A 17521-nucleotide genomic window follows, 5' to 3' on the forward strand; every position below is an offset into this window, starting at 1 on the left:
AAGCACATCTAGTCTGTCTGTCTTTACAAGCCAAGAACAACCCCCAAGTGCACGGCGTGCATGCTGAGGGATAACAGTTGCATGGTTGAGATGAATTGACTCAAGCTTACTTTCTGCAGCCATTGAAGTCATTTACTGTAGTTTGCTTTTCGGCAGCAACTCTCAATCCAGAAGGCACCAGACTGAACTGGAAGTGTTTTACATCTTTATTGACACTCCCTGTCTTGCACTTAAGTCGTACATGTCATTCAAGGAGCCCAACAAGCCACATGACAGTCTCTCTCGTGTCCCTCTCAGCCAGGCAAACCCGGGGTGGGGGGGGGGAGGGGGTGGCGAGCCAAACCTGGGACAGCCCACTGTCCACCCTAGGTCTGTGGTGGCACATGCCACTTCAGTGTTTAAACTCTTCTCCCACATGCAGGGTAAGTGAAGACAGAAGCAGCTGGCGGCAGCTCTGCTCCAGCAAAGCCTGGCCACTGGGGCCAGCTCTGCCTCCTCTCAGCGGCTCGTCCTTCTCCAGCAGCAGGGCGTGATCCCACCGGGCAGCAGTTGGAGCCTCCGCGGTCAGCACCCTGTACGCCCAGCACAGGCCCCTCGGAGAGAGCGCGGGCCACGGCAGAGCCAGAGGTGGGAGCTGGGAGACGCAGGGGAGGAGCCGGCGGGCAGGCAGGGGCGCTTCCGACTCTAGGCGTCGGGGCCACGTTGGCCCGTGGTTTGCTCCTTGCTGCCTTGGCAGCCAGACGTGGCCTTTACCTGGGGGAGGTGGTGGGGTGTCTGCAGGAAACTAGACCAGTGCTCCAGTCACACACACGCTGAATACATTAAAGCTGCCGAGTTCCTACAACTCTCCCCTTCCTTTGCCCGGCCACCTCAGAGGTGGGACAGGAAAGGATATAAGAAAACCCCACTAAACGTGGAGTACATTTCGTCAAAGTCTGTGTGCGCCAACCTGCCCCCGGTCACCACGATGTTGACGCCGTCCCCTGCCTTCAAGTGCACGATAAGGTGGAACGCCCCCGGGCCCCCACAAGTGTGCACGGCCCCCTGGGGCCGGTGGTATTCCAGGAATTCTCTCTTGTAGCCGGCCGTGTGCAGCTGTGCCACGCTGGCGTTGGCGACCGAAAGGACGGCTTCCACGTACGTGTCCCTCTCGGGGGTGAGCGTGGCCGTGATCAGGTAGCGCCCGTCGTACGGAGCTGTGAAGACCCCTGGTAGGAGGAGAGCAGACACCGGTGTTCACGTGACACCATCACAGCCTTTTGCGACAAGCTGACAACCCGGATGAAGGCAGACCAGCCTCTGGGTTTGCCCTGAGTGGCCTGGGTTTGGGCTCAAAGTCCTGCTCAGCCTCCCCCCGGGAGGCAGGCGCACTCAGGGGCGCAGCCCCTCTGCATACTAAACCCACCCAACAACAGTGACAGCCCCCTTGGCCCACACTGCTCTCTGCACTGACCTGGTCCTCGCTGCAGACCCAGCAGCAGCCTGAGGGAAAACTGGCCCGTTCCCCCTCACCGCCGGTCCTGGCTGCCTCTGGGGAGTTTTCTCTGTCACTGAAAGCACCTCGAGGCCAACTTAGAATCGACCTCACGGGCACAATAGCCACAGAACGCCTTAGCTGCCTTCTGGGGAGGCAGGACCAAAAACTCCCCACAAGGTCGGTCATTAACGTAGGAAGAAGAGACACCGAGCCAGGGATGCAGCCACAGCCAGCCTTCCTCCGGTGGAAGAGCCAGGCTCCCTGCTGGACCAGTACCCAGCTGGCATCCACGCGCAGCCGCGAGCTGGTATTTAGACACGCTCTGGGGCTGGGAAGGCAGGGGAAGGGCTGGTCGGAAGTGGGGGGGATAAGGTTCGCAGATGTTGCCCATTTGCAAAGCAGCGGCACGTGGGCCCACAGCCAGACCCAGTGCTGGCAGGAGCGGCCATTGCCCAAGGGCTCCGGGAAGGGGGCTGGACATGGGCCACTGACCACGGGCTGAGAAGGAATCTAAGGGGCCTGAGTCTTTAACCTGCCCTGAAATGTGCCAGGCCGCCCAGCTCCCTTGCCCAGCTCTTCTCAGTAAATTTAGAGCCTGGGGACAGACGGACCCCAGCACTCCGGGCACATGGCCAGCGTCTGCTCAGGGTCACGCAGAACTCTCTTTACTGAAGACCTGCTGGAGAGAGCATGGGTATCCTGGGAACAGGAGAGAAATGAAGGTCACGGTCCCTGTGTGCCGAGAGCACCTGGCCTGTCGGCGTGGACAAGCTGTCCCCATAGCCGAGACTGCGCGGAGTGAGGGCCCCAGGGGAAGCCCAACTTGAGCACAAAGCGAAGCAGCCTTCTCACACCCCCGCCTCCAAGCCCGTTAAAACCAGAGTGTGATGCCGAGCTTCACGCCCCTGGGCCTGGAGGCCAGGAGCCCCGTTTTTCTACGCTCTGCACTTCATTCACTCTGATGCTCGCTAAAACCCGAGGCCCGTGGTCCTGAGACCCGGGGCCAGGGCGGCAACTCACATCTCTGCTCGCAGAGAGCCGATTCCCTCCCAGGGGCCACACAGAGCCCCGGCCACAGCAGCACGTGACACCCAGGTCCGCTGGTGCCTGTGGGCGGGGGGACAGCGGCGGACCAGGGGGTCCTGGCTCTCCTCCCGCAGGCGCGATGCCCACGGCCCCGAGGACAGCAGCCCAGGCACCGGGGTGGCCTCCCGTCCCCGCTGTTCTCGGGGGCTGGGGACCACATGGACCGAACCCCCGTCAGGGCGAGCGGTTCTGCCCCAGAGCAGGCGCCCCGCACTGCTGCTGACCCACTTGGGGCTCAGAAACCAGGAATCCCGCAGGCGGCGGCGTGGGCGCACCTGTCGTGGCAGCGGGGAGGGACCTTCCTCGCAGCCTCCCGGCTGGGAGAGGCCTCCCGAGCGGCCGTGTGTGCGGGCGGACTCACCGGTGCTGGGGTCGTACACGTCCCCGTCGTTCACCAGCACTTTGTTAAAGAGGACGACGCCCGCATCGCTGGGGAAAGGCTTCCGGGTGAGCCCCGCAGAGAAGGACACCAGAGACGGCGCCGGGACCCCTGGGCGGAGAGAGGATGCGCCTTCAGTCAGGCCCCGTGCCGAGGCCTGCGCGCCGTCCCGAGGGGCTGCCTGGGCCTTGCATTTCGCCTCAAAGTGGGCACACCCCCTCCTCACACCCTGGGCCCAACAGCGCCCTTGTCAGAGGGGCAGGCAGTTGGTGGGAGTGCGCATGTGTGGATTGCGTTGGCCGCTGCGTGAGATGGGAGGCTTCGCGCATGCGTGGGCCTTGTGCATGATGTCTGGGGTGGGGGCACTGAGGCCCCACAAGGTGCTTCTGTGTGAGCGCTTCTGAGATGAGAGCTGGGAGGCTGCGCGCGCACACGCGAGGCGGGGGCTTTGTGCATGCGTGATGCTATGCGGCGGGGGGTGGGGGCGGTGCACGCACGCGCGTTTGTGTTCGTGCACACGCGAGCAAGTGAGCCGGGGAGGGCTGCACCCGTGCTAATCGCCCAGAGGGAGGAGACAGGACCCGCCGTGGGGGCGGGGGGGGCGGGACAGGGGCTGCCCAGGACCACCCGCCTCGGCCTCCCGTCCCGGCTAACGTACCTGGGGAGGCTACAGGCGGTGACTTGGGGTACCCTGAAAAACAAAACGCAGATGCAGTGTCAAAGCCCTAATAGCGCACCTCATTTTCCTGAGCCCCTCCTTTTCTGCCTGTTCCTCACACTGTGTGTAAGTAGACATTAAGAGCACCCACTCCCAGCTGCCTGCACAGAGAAGACAGCCCTGAGGACGAACTGGCTGGGGGGAATAGGAAGAAGATGGACTGGAGCCTTGGGGCCCAAGCCGGCGAGCAGGCTCCAGACTGACATGTCCACTCCCACGCTCGCCCTCCAGGAGCAGGGACTGTTCACTAGCTTTGCCCCCAGGTAGACTGGATGCAGTGTTTGTCGTGTGGATGCGTGGAAGGAAGGACAGACATACAAAGGAACAAATTGCCCAAAAGTATGTAAGCATCCAAGATACGTGGAACAGAAGGAAAACTGTCATCTTAGAAAAGTCCCCACACCTGCCTAAGGGAGCTGGGATCACTGGAGCTTGGGGTGGCTGAGAAGGAACGGCAGTGACCCCACCTGCCCAGCAGGCACGGCGCTTCATTCAGGCAGGCTGTCCTTGCCTGTGGCTGAGTGCCTCCAACCGGCAGCTTGGTTGAACTCTGAGGCGACTGGCTGGTACTATCCTGTGACAGCTGACGTGAACTACCCCAAGCAGCGTCACGTGTTTATATGCGCTAGCCCAGAGCCTCAGCTTCCTCACCTGTCAGTAGAATATCAGCTTCACGGTGCCGTAGGGAAAGCTGTAGAGCCAGCCCCTAGTTCAGCCCCTGGCATGCAGTGGGTGTCCCATAAATGCTCCCTTTTCCTTCTCCCGCCTGCCTTCACCTCCTCCACCACCACGGTGCTGACCTTCCAACTCGCATGAAGCACTTAACTGGCCAAGCACTGACCTAGGCTTTTCTCCATCCTCACAATAACTCTCTGAAGTCCTATTATTATCTTCTCTTTGCCGTTGACAGAGCTAAGCCTTACAATGACATAGCTGGGGTTGGAGCCAGAACCTTCCAGCCTACCCACTTTGATGTGTGCTCATCTTTGCGGCTACGCAAGCTCCCGGTATCCTCTTGGTTTCCCCGGTACACTTCCTGCTAGGGAGATCAAGGAGCTGCCTGTGTGGTCCATGGTCCAGGTATTACAGCCCATGGCACAAATCTATTTCTAAGTATGATGTACTATCCCCAGAGTACCACAGAACCTTTGGAGAGCCAAGTTTTGGACCTTGTACCCTGAAGGCTGCACCCATGACCCGCAGAGACCCTGCAGCAGCCCCCTGGGGCTCAGGCTGCCCCCTCTGTGCATCCTCACCTTCCGTAGCTCAGATGCCCCGCAGCGGGGGACCCTTACCTGGTGCTCCCGCGTAGCCTTCGGCCCTGGGGATGGGCCCCTGCCCAGTCTGGCCGTCCACGCCCCGGGGCAGTCCTCGCCCCGACATGCCCATCCTGCCCGGGGGCCCGGCCTCTCCAGTCTCCATAATGACCCCGGTGGAGCCAGGCAAGAAGGGCAGCCCCGTCCAGCCTGGCCGCAGCAGCGGGGGCAGTGGCCGGGGGCGTCTCTTGGGCAGGACAGGCTGCTGGCCTATGTGCGGCTGCTGTCCAGGGTCCTTGGACGGCGGTGGAGGGGTCGGCGGTGGAGGGGTCAGCGCTGGAGTAGATGGCTTGGTGGGGGCCTTCCCTTGGGGCAGAGGCTGGGGTGCTGCTGAGGGCTCCTCCGCTGAGCATTTGGAAAGTGGAAAGAAATACACAGGGTTCAAAACCTCAGACTTGACTGCTCAACCACAGGCCCCTCTGTGAGACTTCCGTGGGCATGGCTCCCTGGAAGGTGTGTGCTTGGGGGGCTGGCCTGTGGCCTCTGCGGGGTCCCTGGGCTGGGCCCACCAGCAGACACAAGAGCAGCCACCACAGAGTGGGGACAGCCTGCCTGGACCCCCTGCCCAGGGGAGGGGGACCTTCACCCTCTTTCTTCATGATGGTCGTACTCTCCAAAACAGCACCCGAACCTCCCTGATTTCACTACATGGTGATACCACAGGGGTATCTGCCTGCCTGCTGCCACCCACGGCCTTGCATTCTCTCAAACAAGCTAGTCTCACGGTCGCAGTGGACAGCCTCACAAGCCGAGGACCTGCTGGGTGCAGACGTCACGGGACCCAGGCAGGTGTCAGGGAGCTCGGGCTGCCTCTGCAGCAGGCACAGCTCCCAAAGGAGCGGCAGTGCCCCCCACCTCTCACCACAGCCTTAAGATCACCAACTGAGGGAATTTCCACTGCAGAAAAGTCGTGATTCACATTTCCCTGCCCTCTTGGGATGGCGCTATGACACAAGCGGGAAGCTGCCACCCTTTCCTCCTATGAATACATTCCTGGAACTAACCTTCCAGGAAGCCCTTCCTGAAGGTCTGTAAGACATCTAAAAATAACCAGGATTGGTCACAATACCATCCTCAAAAGCCAAACCCCACCCACCTCCTCAATCTGTATTATGCCTGCAATGGCCCAGCTTCCAAGGCTACAAAATTATGACCAAGCAAAATCAGTAACTGCATTGTGCCCCACTGCCTAGTTTTGTTTTAAAACTCACAAAGGTAATTATGGCAGATCGAACCCATCTGGTTCGTTGCTAGCCCACCTCCAGCCCCAAAGGGAGACTACTTCTCAAATAGCCTTTCCCACCCAGTACTCCATGAGAGGATTAATCCCTAAGGAAAATGATTTGAATGAAGTGATCACTTTTTAATTTCCCCCATGGATGGTACAGAACTAATACCATTCTAGATGCACTGAAGATAAGTTAATTCACACCATACAGTGGAAAGGCATCAGGCCTTAATTCTCTTCAGGACTCTGGTGGGAAGAGTTGAGCTGGGCATAGAAACTGAGGCAGAGCAATTCCCAACATGGGGACACCACCAGCCACAGTGAAGGACAAGAATGAGAAAGGAAACCAATGAACAAAAAGGAACTCTAAAGAGATAATACAAGAAAATAAACATGTAATAAGGCGTGCTCCTCACTAGCAAGGATGCCCACAGGCTTCGCCAAGTGTGTAACTTTAGCTTCTGCACTAAATAAACCGCTTCATTGCGTGCTCTCCCACACGTACTGTGCTTCTAATAAACGCTGTGCCTGCTTTAAACAAAAACAAAGTAATAATCTCAGAAACAGAAGACACTGCATCCAAAGTATAAGAACAGATTGGTATTGAGAGAGGCCTAACCAGAGAATAAAGATGAGTCTTTGCTGATTAAAAATATACTTGCCAAAATAAGAAAATTCAATGAAACATTTGGTAGATAAAATCAAGGTGCTCTTTCAGAAGGTAGACCAGAGAGAGAAAATAATGGACAATAGGAGAGAAACCATAGGAAAATTAGACTCTTTCCAACCCAGAAGTCTTTCCCAAAAAGAAAGATCAGAAAAACGGGTGTAGGGATGATGAGGTAGTAAGGAGAAACTCAAATACACAATTTCTCAGAACTAAGAAAGATCCCAGCACAATTATTAAATGAAAGACCCAAACCAAAGCATATTCAGAACACTGAGGATAAAGAGAAGACCACACAAACTGTCGGGAAAACTAAAAAGTGACCTCAAATCAGAAGGTCATCACCAGGCTTCTCAACAACAGTACTGGAAACCAGAAGACAAAAGAACACCTTCAAATTTTGAGGGAATATCATTGCTAACCTTGAATTCTGTACCCAGCTAAAATATCTGCCAGTTGTGAAACTAGAATAAAGACATTTCCAGGCATGCACTATTTAAAGACAAACAAACAAGCAAAACTGTTGAGCACCCTTTCTTAGAAAGCTATTGGAAAATGTACTCCACTGAAACGAGAGTAAACCATGAAAGAAAGAAATGCAGAGTAAAGGAAAGGGTCTAAGACAGGAGAGAGGTTCAAGAAATTTCTAGGATGGTAGTGAAGGAAGTTTCAGATTGAAAGCCTTAGAGCAAGTCCAGAGAATAAGCAGTCCAGACTGGGTCAGGAAGAGAGAACTCCCGGAGAGGTCACTGATTTAAAAAATGGAACTGACAAATGATCTGATAATTTTTATGGTATTGAGAGGGTGTCAGAGAGTGAGAAGAATCCAAAACAGATATGTAAAATCTAGCAAATAATAATGCAGCACTACCACTAATTCAGAGGAAAGCAAAACGAAAAGCAACGTGATCATATTTGGCCATTACTGAGCTGTTTAGCTCCTCATAGCATAAATACTGACGATTTTTGTGGCATAACTCCACTGGGAGCTGGGAGGAGGGGAAGCAGGGGGAGACACGAGAGAGCCTAATAGGCTAATGTCTACAGCTGATAAGTAATATATATAATGTCAAATAATACCCATATAGAGATATCTAAAGCTAATAAATTGATGGTAAACATCAGGGGGAGAAAACAGCTGAAAGTGGCACGTGGCCACCTCTAGGGTGAGAAGGGTAACAGGGAAAAGGGGGCAGGAAAGCTGGTTTTCATTATGAACTTCTCAGAACTATTTCATTTTTATAAGACATAATTATGGAAGACACCCAGGGCCTGTTTCTAAACTCTTTTCCCTCCAGTCCAAGCTCAGGTCCTTCCCTGTCTGTCTCCCCTCCCTCCTCACGCTGTTTCCAGGCTCACAAGCTGGCCTCCCTCCCAGGGGCACAGGCTCCTGCCCTAGCCCCACCTCCCTTCTCTGCTGGAGATGCTCCTCCAGCATCACTCCTCTCTCCTCCATCTCTTTCCTTCCACCCCACCAGCTCCTTCCCTTTAGCCCATGTTTATGTGTCTCCACCCAAAATTTAAAAACAAGTACTTTTCCTCAGTCCTACAACCCTCAATGAATTACAGTTGGCAAAGCACCTAAAAATAGCCAAGTACAAGCCCGTCAACTGGGTCCTTATTTTGGTACCTATCCCCCCCAAACCCTTTAAACCAGCCCTCTTTCTCTGAAGCCCCCCTATCTGTCGCTTGCCCCATCACCTAGTCCAGGTGCTCTCACTTATCACACACACCCCGATCTGGGCTAAGTCCAGCTGATTCTAATTTTGAATCGTCCTTTGCGTCCTTCCTCCACATCTTTCTCAGAATACTCTTAGAACGCGTCCTAGTCATCTTCCCTGCTCAGAAATCTCCGGTTGTCCTCCACTGCTCATAAAATCCAACAGAATCTCCTCTGTCATCCGTGTCCCCACCCCCTGCCCCATCGCCTCCTGCCACCTTCAGTACGCCCACGGGGGCCCGGCTCTCAGCTGAACATCCCTGCCTTTGTGCTTTGCTGTTCGCACTCCCTAAAATGCCTCTTCAGGTGCCCCCACCGAAACACACCTCTCCCTGCAGTCCCGGTTCAGATACCCGCTCCTCGTGAAGCTGGCATGAATCTGCCCAGTAGGGCTTGAACATCCTGCCTCCGAACCATGAACCACTTTGGCCTCTCAGGGGTCTTTGCAGGTTTTTTTCATCTCTCCTTTCTTGCTAGATGATGAGCGCTTGAGGACCCATTTTAATGATCTTTTATCCCCAGGGCCTGGCACGTGACATTGAGACATCTAAGTATTTGGTGAATGAAGGAAGGCTGGAAGTACAGCAGGTACCATGGGCTGCACCCTCACTCCTGCCAACCATTAAATGAGGTGCCCTAATTTTGCCAACGATAATCGTTCTGGGGTCCTATAAGGGCAATGCCAGTACCTAGAGTCAGTGATGGTTCTCTTTTACGTTCATCACTCCCTCAACACCCAGGCTTGTCATAGCAAGTGGAAGGCAGGGGGAAACAAATGAACAACCTGCTTGGGCCAACTATCCTCCGCCAATCTCCGTGGGGAGTCCGTCCAGCACGCTGCGCAGGACAGGCAGCTCCAGAACACCACTCACATCACGGCAAAGACGGTCATGAGAAAGCGGCCCTGGATCCAGGCTGCTCCCCAGCCCTGGCCCCCAGCACGGGCTCAGCCCAGTGCGTCACGTGGTGTTTCTAAAGCACACATTCATTACATGGTTGTAACAAAGGTTGGACAGCATGTTGCTCACTCTGGAAAGATGACTCTCGTCTTTCCAAAGCGAACATATGTTTCTAATCCAGAGAGTGACCATTTGTACTGAGTTCCTCGTAAGAGCCAAGTGTTGCTGCCCATGTTTCACGTGCGAGGAATGATCAGCCATACGTGTGCTTGCTCTCGTTCCAGAACTTGCCCCAAGGCGTTGGTCCTGATGCCACAGTGTGGCCTTGTGCCACTGTGTGCGGGATGGGCAGGGCCACAGCCTTACCAAGGATGGACCTGACCCCATGTAGGAAAGGCCACTCCCTCTCCATTAAAGTTCTTATTAAAAGCCAATTTCAACCTTGCTAAGACAAAGACCTGCCTAAGGAAATCCGCAACAGTCCACGAGACTGACATGCCTTCCTCCGCTCTCAGGAGCCTGGGTGGCCTGGCTCCTCCTGCAGCCGCCACACAACCCTGCAGAGTGGCAGCTAAATCGCCCAAGTTCCGGCCCCGTGGCTGTGCCTGGCCACTTGGTGGTACCTTGTCACAGAGCAGGGATGTGGGGACAGACACGGGCCTTGGACGTTAGTCTTGTTGGTGGTGTGGCTGAGGGAAAGCCACAGAAACCTCCTGAGTTATCAGCTCAGCCATCAATCGGGCTAAACCGGCAAAGACTCCTGACAAGCAGGCGGAATCGGTGCCAGTCAGATGAAGTGATGGGTGCAGGGGCGCGTCCCTGACTGTAAAACACTGCAAACGTCAAGGGCAATTCCCAGTTGGGGGGAAGCTGAGCTGCCTGGCCTCCCAAGGGTGTGTCTGCTGACCAAACCCTGCAACTCCGGGGGACTATTTTAAAGAGGTCAATCAAGCCTTATGACTTCATATTTTCTTTCTTTCTTTCTTTCTTGGCCACGCCGCACAGCTTGCAGGACCTTAGGTCCTTGACCAGGGACTGAACCTGCGCCCTCAGCAGTCACAGCGTGGAGTCCTAACGACTGGACTTCCACAGAATTCCCAAGACTTATGACTTAAAAAAAACGATCCACATGCTGACATACAGCAGGCTAAGTGGACGGAGGGCCACACTGCCCGGCAAAGCTCAGCTCTTGGGAAGCGCCTGAGAAACGCGAGGCTCAGCGGGAGGTTCTGCGGGACTCTGGTGCTCTCACTGACGGGCACAGGGCGGGCCCGAGGCAGGGGCTTCCAAGGAGACGCTTGCTGGTCTCCCTGCAGAAAGGCTGAGGGAAGACGGGCCGTAGAGGCATGTGAAGGACTCTCAGGACTGGGGAGACAACCCACAGAAACCCTGCACTGCTCCCCTGACAACAGAGGAAGGGAAACCATGCGTTCGCAGGAACGGTCCTACTCTGAGCAAATGGCAGTCGAAATGCTGCTTTGGGCTTTGGTTGGAATGAAGAGGAAAAGCATTCAAGCTCGTCCAAGGGGCGCCGTGGTTTCATCACAGAAGGGCCCGGACCGACTCTTCCTCTAGAGGACAGAGCCCACTGGCCCAGCCGAGAAAGGAGTCCAGACGCGATCACACAGAAGCTGGTGGAATCAGCCTCAACAGGGGAAACAGGCCGGCATTTCTGAAAAGTACAACCTAGAGAACACTGACACAGAGAGACGGCTCCAGCCGCTCCTGTTGACATCGGGGGCAGCTCATGTGGGACGGAGACTCATTCGATGTCACTGAATCCCAGAGAGGCCGACCCAAGCATCAGCGCCACTGGGGGATTTTTTTTGGTAGAAATTCACAAGCTGATTCTAAGTTGTATATGGAAATGCAGAGAGAGGATCTACCTGATTTTCAGCCTCACTATAAAGCGGTAGTAGTCAAGGCCTAAGGAGACACGTCAACAGCGAAGAGCAGAGTCCCCCAGCGGATGTGCACGTCACGGTGGAGCTTGCGTGGGTGGCGCTGGGTCAAGTCCAGGATTTTATCCTCTCTCCTCACCGCCCTCCCGCCCCCGCTTCTCTTCTTTCTGGGCACGGCAGCCCCAGTGCCGCCTCTGAGGGGGCCTGCCTTCCACTTCTGGGACCAGAGCTAGGGGGTTCTTTGTTTTAATTACAAATTTAATTACAAATTCCTGGATGTGACCTCATCCCTGCTGAGCAGGAATCTCCCGAGTGAGCCCGGAGTCCTTATTTTTGTAAAGCTCACAGAGGATTTTGCACGCAGCTGTGGGAGAGCCCTCCCGGAACATGGCAGTTCTAAAGTCAACGTTAAGATGGAGAAAGGCAGCTGCAACTTTCACCAACTAAAGAGCTTTACAACAACCAGATGCTCACAGGGCAAAAGGGCAGGTATCGTCTGGAGTTGGTGTGGTCTGAGTGTGGGCAGTTTGTTTAGCCTTATATGTATTTATAAAACTCTGACTTACTCCATCATAATATCTTGGACCTACACTGGCCCCAAACTCAGCCAATTTCAAGTTGAGGGCCAAAACCCTCATAACACTGGCATCAGGCCACACTTCCCCTGGCCATGCTTTACGGTTAAATGCTTATTTGAAAAATCTGTGCTTTTTCATTCTTACAGCACAGCTTAGGCTAAGCAACTGGATAAAGATGGGATTCTTAAATCTGTAATACCCCTGAATGAAACGTTATTAATATAATTCAAAACTAAAAATAGAACTACCATATGATCCAGCCATCCCACTCCTGGGCATCTATCTGGAGAAAACCATCATCTGAAAGGATACACGCACCCCAATGTTCACTGCAGCACTATTTACAACAGCCAAGACATGGAAGCAACCTAAGTGTTCATCGACAGAGGAATGGATAAAGATGATGTGGTTCATATATACAATGGAATACTATTCAGCCATAAAAAAGAATGAAATAATGCCATTTGCAATAACATGGATGGACCTAGAGATTATCATACTAAGTGAAGTAAGTCAGACAAAGACAAATGTCATATGCTATCACTCATATGTGGAATCAAATTTTGTAAAAAATGAAACAAATGAACTTGTTTACAACACAGAATCAGACTTACAGATATCGAAAACAAACTTATGGTTACCAAAGGGGAAATGTCAGGGGGAGAGGGATAAATCAGGAGCTTGGGATGAACACACACACACTACTATATACGCTAGATAACCAACAAGGACCTACTGTATAGCACAGGGAACTCTACTCAGTATTCTGGGATCACCTATATGAGAAAAGAATCTACAAAAAAGAATATATGAATATGTATAACTGAATCACTTTGCTGTACACCTGAAACTAACACAACATTGTAAATCAACTATACTCCAACAAAATTAAAATTTAAAAGAAGAGAGAAAAAAAGTATTTATGAGAAATTGCCCTAAGACATTTGCAGAAGAGGTGGCAGATTAGAAAGAGGAAGCAGTGCCGCTGTCACTGGAGTTGCTGAAACAGTGCCGCGACGTCCGGCAGGCATGGCCCTTCTCGGAACCGTGACGCAGGGGAGGAGAACTTCCCTGACGCGCAGACTATTCCCCTGCCCCATCTCGGCTCGGGTGGGAGCCCCAGGTTTCTCAGCAACGGGAACTCCCCTTATGTCCCAACTGGAAGGGGAACAGCAGAAACGTCACAGTCTGGTCCCGGGGCCCCGGCAGAAAGCAGACTCTGGCTTTCAGCCACGCTGGGGGCAGACCCTGGAGCTGCCAGCGACAGAGCGACCCCTACCCGACAATTTCAGTCAACGTGGGGACAAGCTGCAGCTAAAGGAAAGGGACAGGGTGCTGGGGAGATGGTGTGAAGAACCAACACTGAAAACAGGAGCCAGTGGGACGGGGCACAGAAGCCCAAAGCCTAGGGCCACATCCACAGAAGAACAAAGGACTTCTCCATCTCCTTGCCCTTCACAAGCTAATTTATTTGAACATGAATCCTGAATGCTAGGAAGGGGAGATTTCTAGGCTTTTTACACTTTCTCCCTGACTCCCAGTTTAGAAAAGAAGAAAAGGAAAGGGAAAGAGGAAAGAGACAAAACCCTCTGGCTTTCTAGAAACACTTGACAGAGCAGCCAGGAGCCCCACACCCAGGGCTTTCATCCCATGTCTGCGGTGTGGACAAGCCTGCTCTCACTCCTCTGAGGCTGCAGGCCCGGGGGCTGGTAGGAAGAGGAAGAGAGAAGTTCACCCAGGAGCAGAATGAACATCCACCATAGGGGACAGAGGGTCGACATCACAGCTGGTATTTACTGAGGGATTCCCAGGTGCCAGGCACTATTTAATACTCCACTAGTTAGGAATATTAATCCTCATACTAACTTTCTGAAGTATTATTATTATCATGATTCGCTCCAATTAACAGGTGTAGAAAGTGAGGCATTAAGTAGATAAATAACTTGCCCAAAGTCCCAAAGAATGTGTAGAGTAGCTGGGATTGCAAACCTGGGAAATAATAATCACTTCCTGGCTCTAAATTCTCCAAGAGTTTCTCATGATACTTAAAATCCGTTATCACAGCCTATAAAATCCCACCTCATCTGACTCCTACTCCCTGACCTCACTGCCTAAGACTTTCCCCCTTGCTCACAGACCCGATCAAACTGGCATTCTGAGTCCTCAATCAGGACAAACACATTCCTGCCTCAGGGCCTTTGAACATGCTTTTTCCCTCTGCCGGGAACACAGATCTCTGCAGGGCTCGCTCCCTCATCTTATTCACGTCTCTGCTCAAAGGTCATCTCCACTGAGCAACCCTCCCCGACCTCTGATCTAAAATACAAAGTCCCCCGTCCTCTATCACCCTCTCTGTTGGGTCTTTCCCCACACACTGATCACCAGCTGAAATCAGATCTTCATTTGCTGAGCTGTGCATTACGTGTCTTACGCTCTAGAGTGTAAGGTCCTTCAGGGCTGAAACGCCAGCCCTAGGACATGACTCAGTAAGCATCTGTTGAGTGAATGACTATATAAATGAAGGGGTGGGGCATATGGGGCCCAGGGGTGTCACACCCACATCACAGAGCGTTAAGGTGAGACAGTCATGAAAATACAGTGGTTCTTCACCTTTTAGAAGTTAGGCAGTGCTGGGCTTCCCTGGTGGTGCAGTGGTTAAGAATCCGCCTGCCAATGCAGGGGACATGGGTTCGAGCCCTGATGCGGGAAGATCCCACATGTCATGGAGCAACTAAGCCCGTGTGCCACAACTACTGAGCCCGCACTCTAGAGCCCGTGAGCCACAACTACTGAGCCCGCATGCCGCAACTACTGGCAACTACTGAAGCCTGCGCGCCTAGAGCCCGTGCTCTGCAAATGAGAAGCCACCACAATGAGAAGCCCATGCGCCGCAATGAAGAGCAGCCCCTGCTCGCCACAACTAGAGAAAGCTGCACACAGCAACGAAGAACCAAAGCAGCCAAAAAATAAATTAATTAACCGAAAAAAAAAAAGAAGAAGTTAGGCAGTGCTGAGTCCTAGATGACAGGCATGGACCTTTCGTCCAAAAAAGTAACCAAACATTTTTGTTTGGTTTATAATCTCAAGGATCAGAGGGATAAATTGGGAGACTGGGATTGACATATACACACTACTATATATAAAATAAAATAGATAAGTAATAAGAACCTACTGTGTAGCACAGGGAATTCTATTCAATACTCTGTAATGACCTATATGGAAAAGAATCTAAAAAAGAGTGGATATGTGGATATGTATAACTGATTCACTTTGCTGTACAGCAGAAACTAACACAACATTGTAAATCAACTCTACTCCAATAAAAATTAATTTTAAAAAAATCTCAAGAATCTCTTTTAAACCCCAGGGAGGAACATCTGCACCAACGACGCAGGAGGTGGCAGGTAACAAACAGACTCGGATCTATCTGAGCGTCAGCTGAAGCCCCTTCTGCTGCCCCGGCTGCCTCGTGGGTAGTTCTGCCCCCTCCGGGTGCTTCTAAAGAAAAGAAGGGGGTCTGTGAACAGGGCGGTAGAAACAGCAGAGTGTGAGTCCCTGGCCCAGCAATGTGGCTTCTGGTGGCTACATCCTGCATTCTCAGCTCTGGACCTTGGCTCGCAGTGGGAGAGATGATGACTGTCGTTAATATTCCCTCTGTCCTGACGCCCACCAGCCGCATCACCTTGCCTTGACCAGTGGAATGTGGCAGAAGGGACACCATGCCAGCTCCGGGCCTCGCCTGGAAGAGGCTTCCGCTTTCACCGTGTGATAAGTCTGACTACCCGAGACCACCTGCTGTGAGGAGGCCCAAGTCAGCCACACGAAGAGACAGGATGGCTGTGTGGAGGGACCCCTGAGGCACCGGACACGTGACCCGTCTGCCTGGCCCTCCCAGCCCAGCCGGGCCCACCAGCCCCCTGACTGCAGCTGAGCGAGTGACTCACGCTGACACCAAATGGAGCAGAAGAACTGCCAAGCCAGTTTCCTGACCCGCAGAGTAATGGAAAATGATACAGCTCTGTTGCTTTAAGCCACCAGGATCTGGAGTAGGCCGTCACACAGCAGTAAATAACGGGCCCATTTACACAACTCCTCAGCAGGGATGTCCTCCCCTCCTGCTTTGCTGAACCCTACCCACCCCTCAGTATGAGCTCCAGTAACGCCAACGCCTCCTTCCAGAAGCTTCTCTCATCACTCCACCTCACCCTTCACTCCACCAGCCCCTGAACACTCAACCTCCTCATCTTTGGAGGCTCCCTCCTCCGAGAAGCCCTCCCTGACTTCCACAGTGGCCATGTGCCTGTGCCCGTGACCATCTGTCTGCCTGTTTCCCCTCAGAATGTCACTGTCACACACACTGTCACACATCCACATACTGCACAGACATAGCTCATTACTCCCACAAAGTACGGGTTCAGTAAGATCCAATGAACTAAAAGGATAAACCCTGACACCACTCACTGGGCCCTAACACACCACCTCATTCATCCTCTCTGCAGACCAGTGCATGTCGTTAGCCCCGTGACTGAAAACGCCTGGAGCGTGAGGGTCGTGCTACTCACCTCTGCACCCCTCACAGAGCCCTGCGCATAGTAGGTGCTCAATAAATGTACTGTTGACTCTTTTTTTTTTTTTTTTTTTTTTTGGCTGCGTTGGGTCTTCGTTGCTGCGCCCGGGCTTTCTCTAGTTGTGGTGAGCAGGGGCTACTCCTCGTTGCAGTGCACGGGCTTCTCATTGCGGTGGCTCCTCTTGTTGTGGAGCACGGGCTCTAGGTGTGCGGGCTTCAGTAATTGTGGCTCTCAGGCTCTAGAGCACAGGCTCAGTAGTTGTGGCGCAGCATTTGGGATCTTCCCGGACTGGGGCTTGAACCCGTGTCCCCTGCACTGGCAGGCGGATTCTTAACCACTGCACCACCAGGGAAGCCCCTGTACTGTTGACTCTTAACTGGTCCATGTGACCTGAACTCCAGATTCACCCACAGACCTCTCATGCTCCGGTTCTCCTAGACCTGGATGCACTGCAAGGATGGACAGACTCTGCCCGTTTGTCTCTTTCCAATCAATGAAATTCTCGGAAATCCATGCTTTCTACACTCAGAACAATGAGTTCATTCCGAAAGGATCATCTTTTGGAAGCCACATTCTCTTTAAAGGCGCTCACCCCCGACCCCTCCTTTCACAGCCAAGCGTGAAGGAGTAAACACAGCTTCCCACGCTGCCTGGGAGCTGCAAATCAACTGGAAATATCTGGTTCAATCTGTTGTTAAAAAGCACAGTCCAGACAGAACTGTCACCATGAGGGACAATCATTCTATGAATACACACATAGTCCTGTGACCTTTACCCAACATTCCAGAGATAGGGGAGCTGTGTGGGCCTGGGGGGAGGGGAGGGGGAGGGTTATAAATATAGGGACTGCCTGGGTAATTCCTTATCTACAAACTCCTTATCTCTGGGAAGGTTCAAAGCACTTCCCACCCACCACCTGGGACCCTCCCGCCTCCTGTGGACCAGGCCCTGGCTCTCCCCGGCCAGGCCAGGGCTCCTCTGCTT

General features: G+C 53.3%; 1 protein-coding gene across 1 annotated transcript in view; it reads right to left on the reverse strand.

Moving 5' to 3' along the window:
- Window positions 1–188: 188 nt before the first annotated feature.
- EMILIN2 (elastin microfibril interfacer 2) overlaps window positions 189–17521 on the reverse strand; it is a 50846-nt gene continuing 33513 nt past the window's right edge. The window contains exons 5-8 of the mRNA XM_033837600.2: window positions 4956–5321; window positions 3601–3633; window positions 2925–3053; window positions 189–1208 (exon numbers count right to left, since the gene is read on the reverse strand). Of these exons, the coding sequence (XP_033693491.1) occupies window positions 871–1208; window positions 2925–3053; window positions 3601–3633; window positions 4956–5321 (866 nt within the window). The 3' untranslated portion in view covers window positions 189–870. The remainder of the gene's footprint in view (window positions 1209–2924; window positions 3054–3600; window positions 3634–4955; window positions 5322–17521) is intronic.

The sequence above is a fragment of the Tursiops truncatus genome, chromosome 13, assembly GCF_011762595.2.
Source record: "Tursiops truncatus isolate mTurTru1 chromosome 13, mTurTru1.mat.Y, whole genome shotgun sequence".
Lineage (NCBI taxonomy): Eukaryota > Metazoa > Chordata > Mammalia > Artiodactyla > Delphinidae > Tursiops > Tursiops truncatus.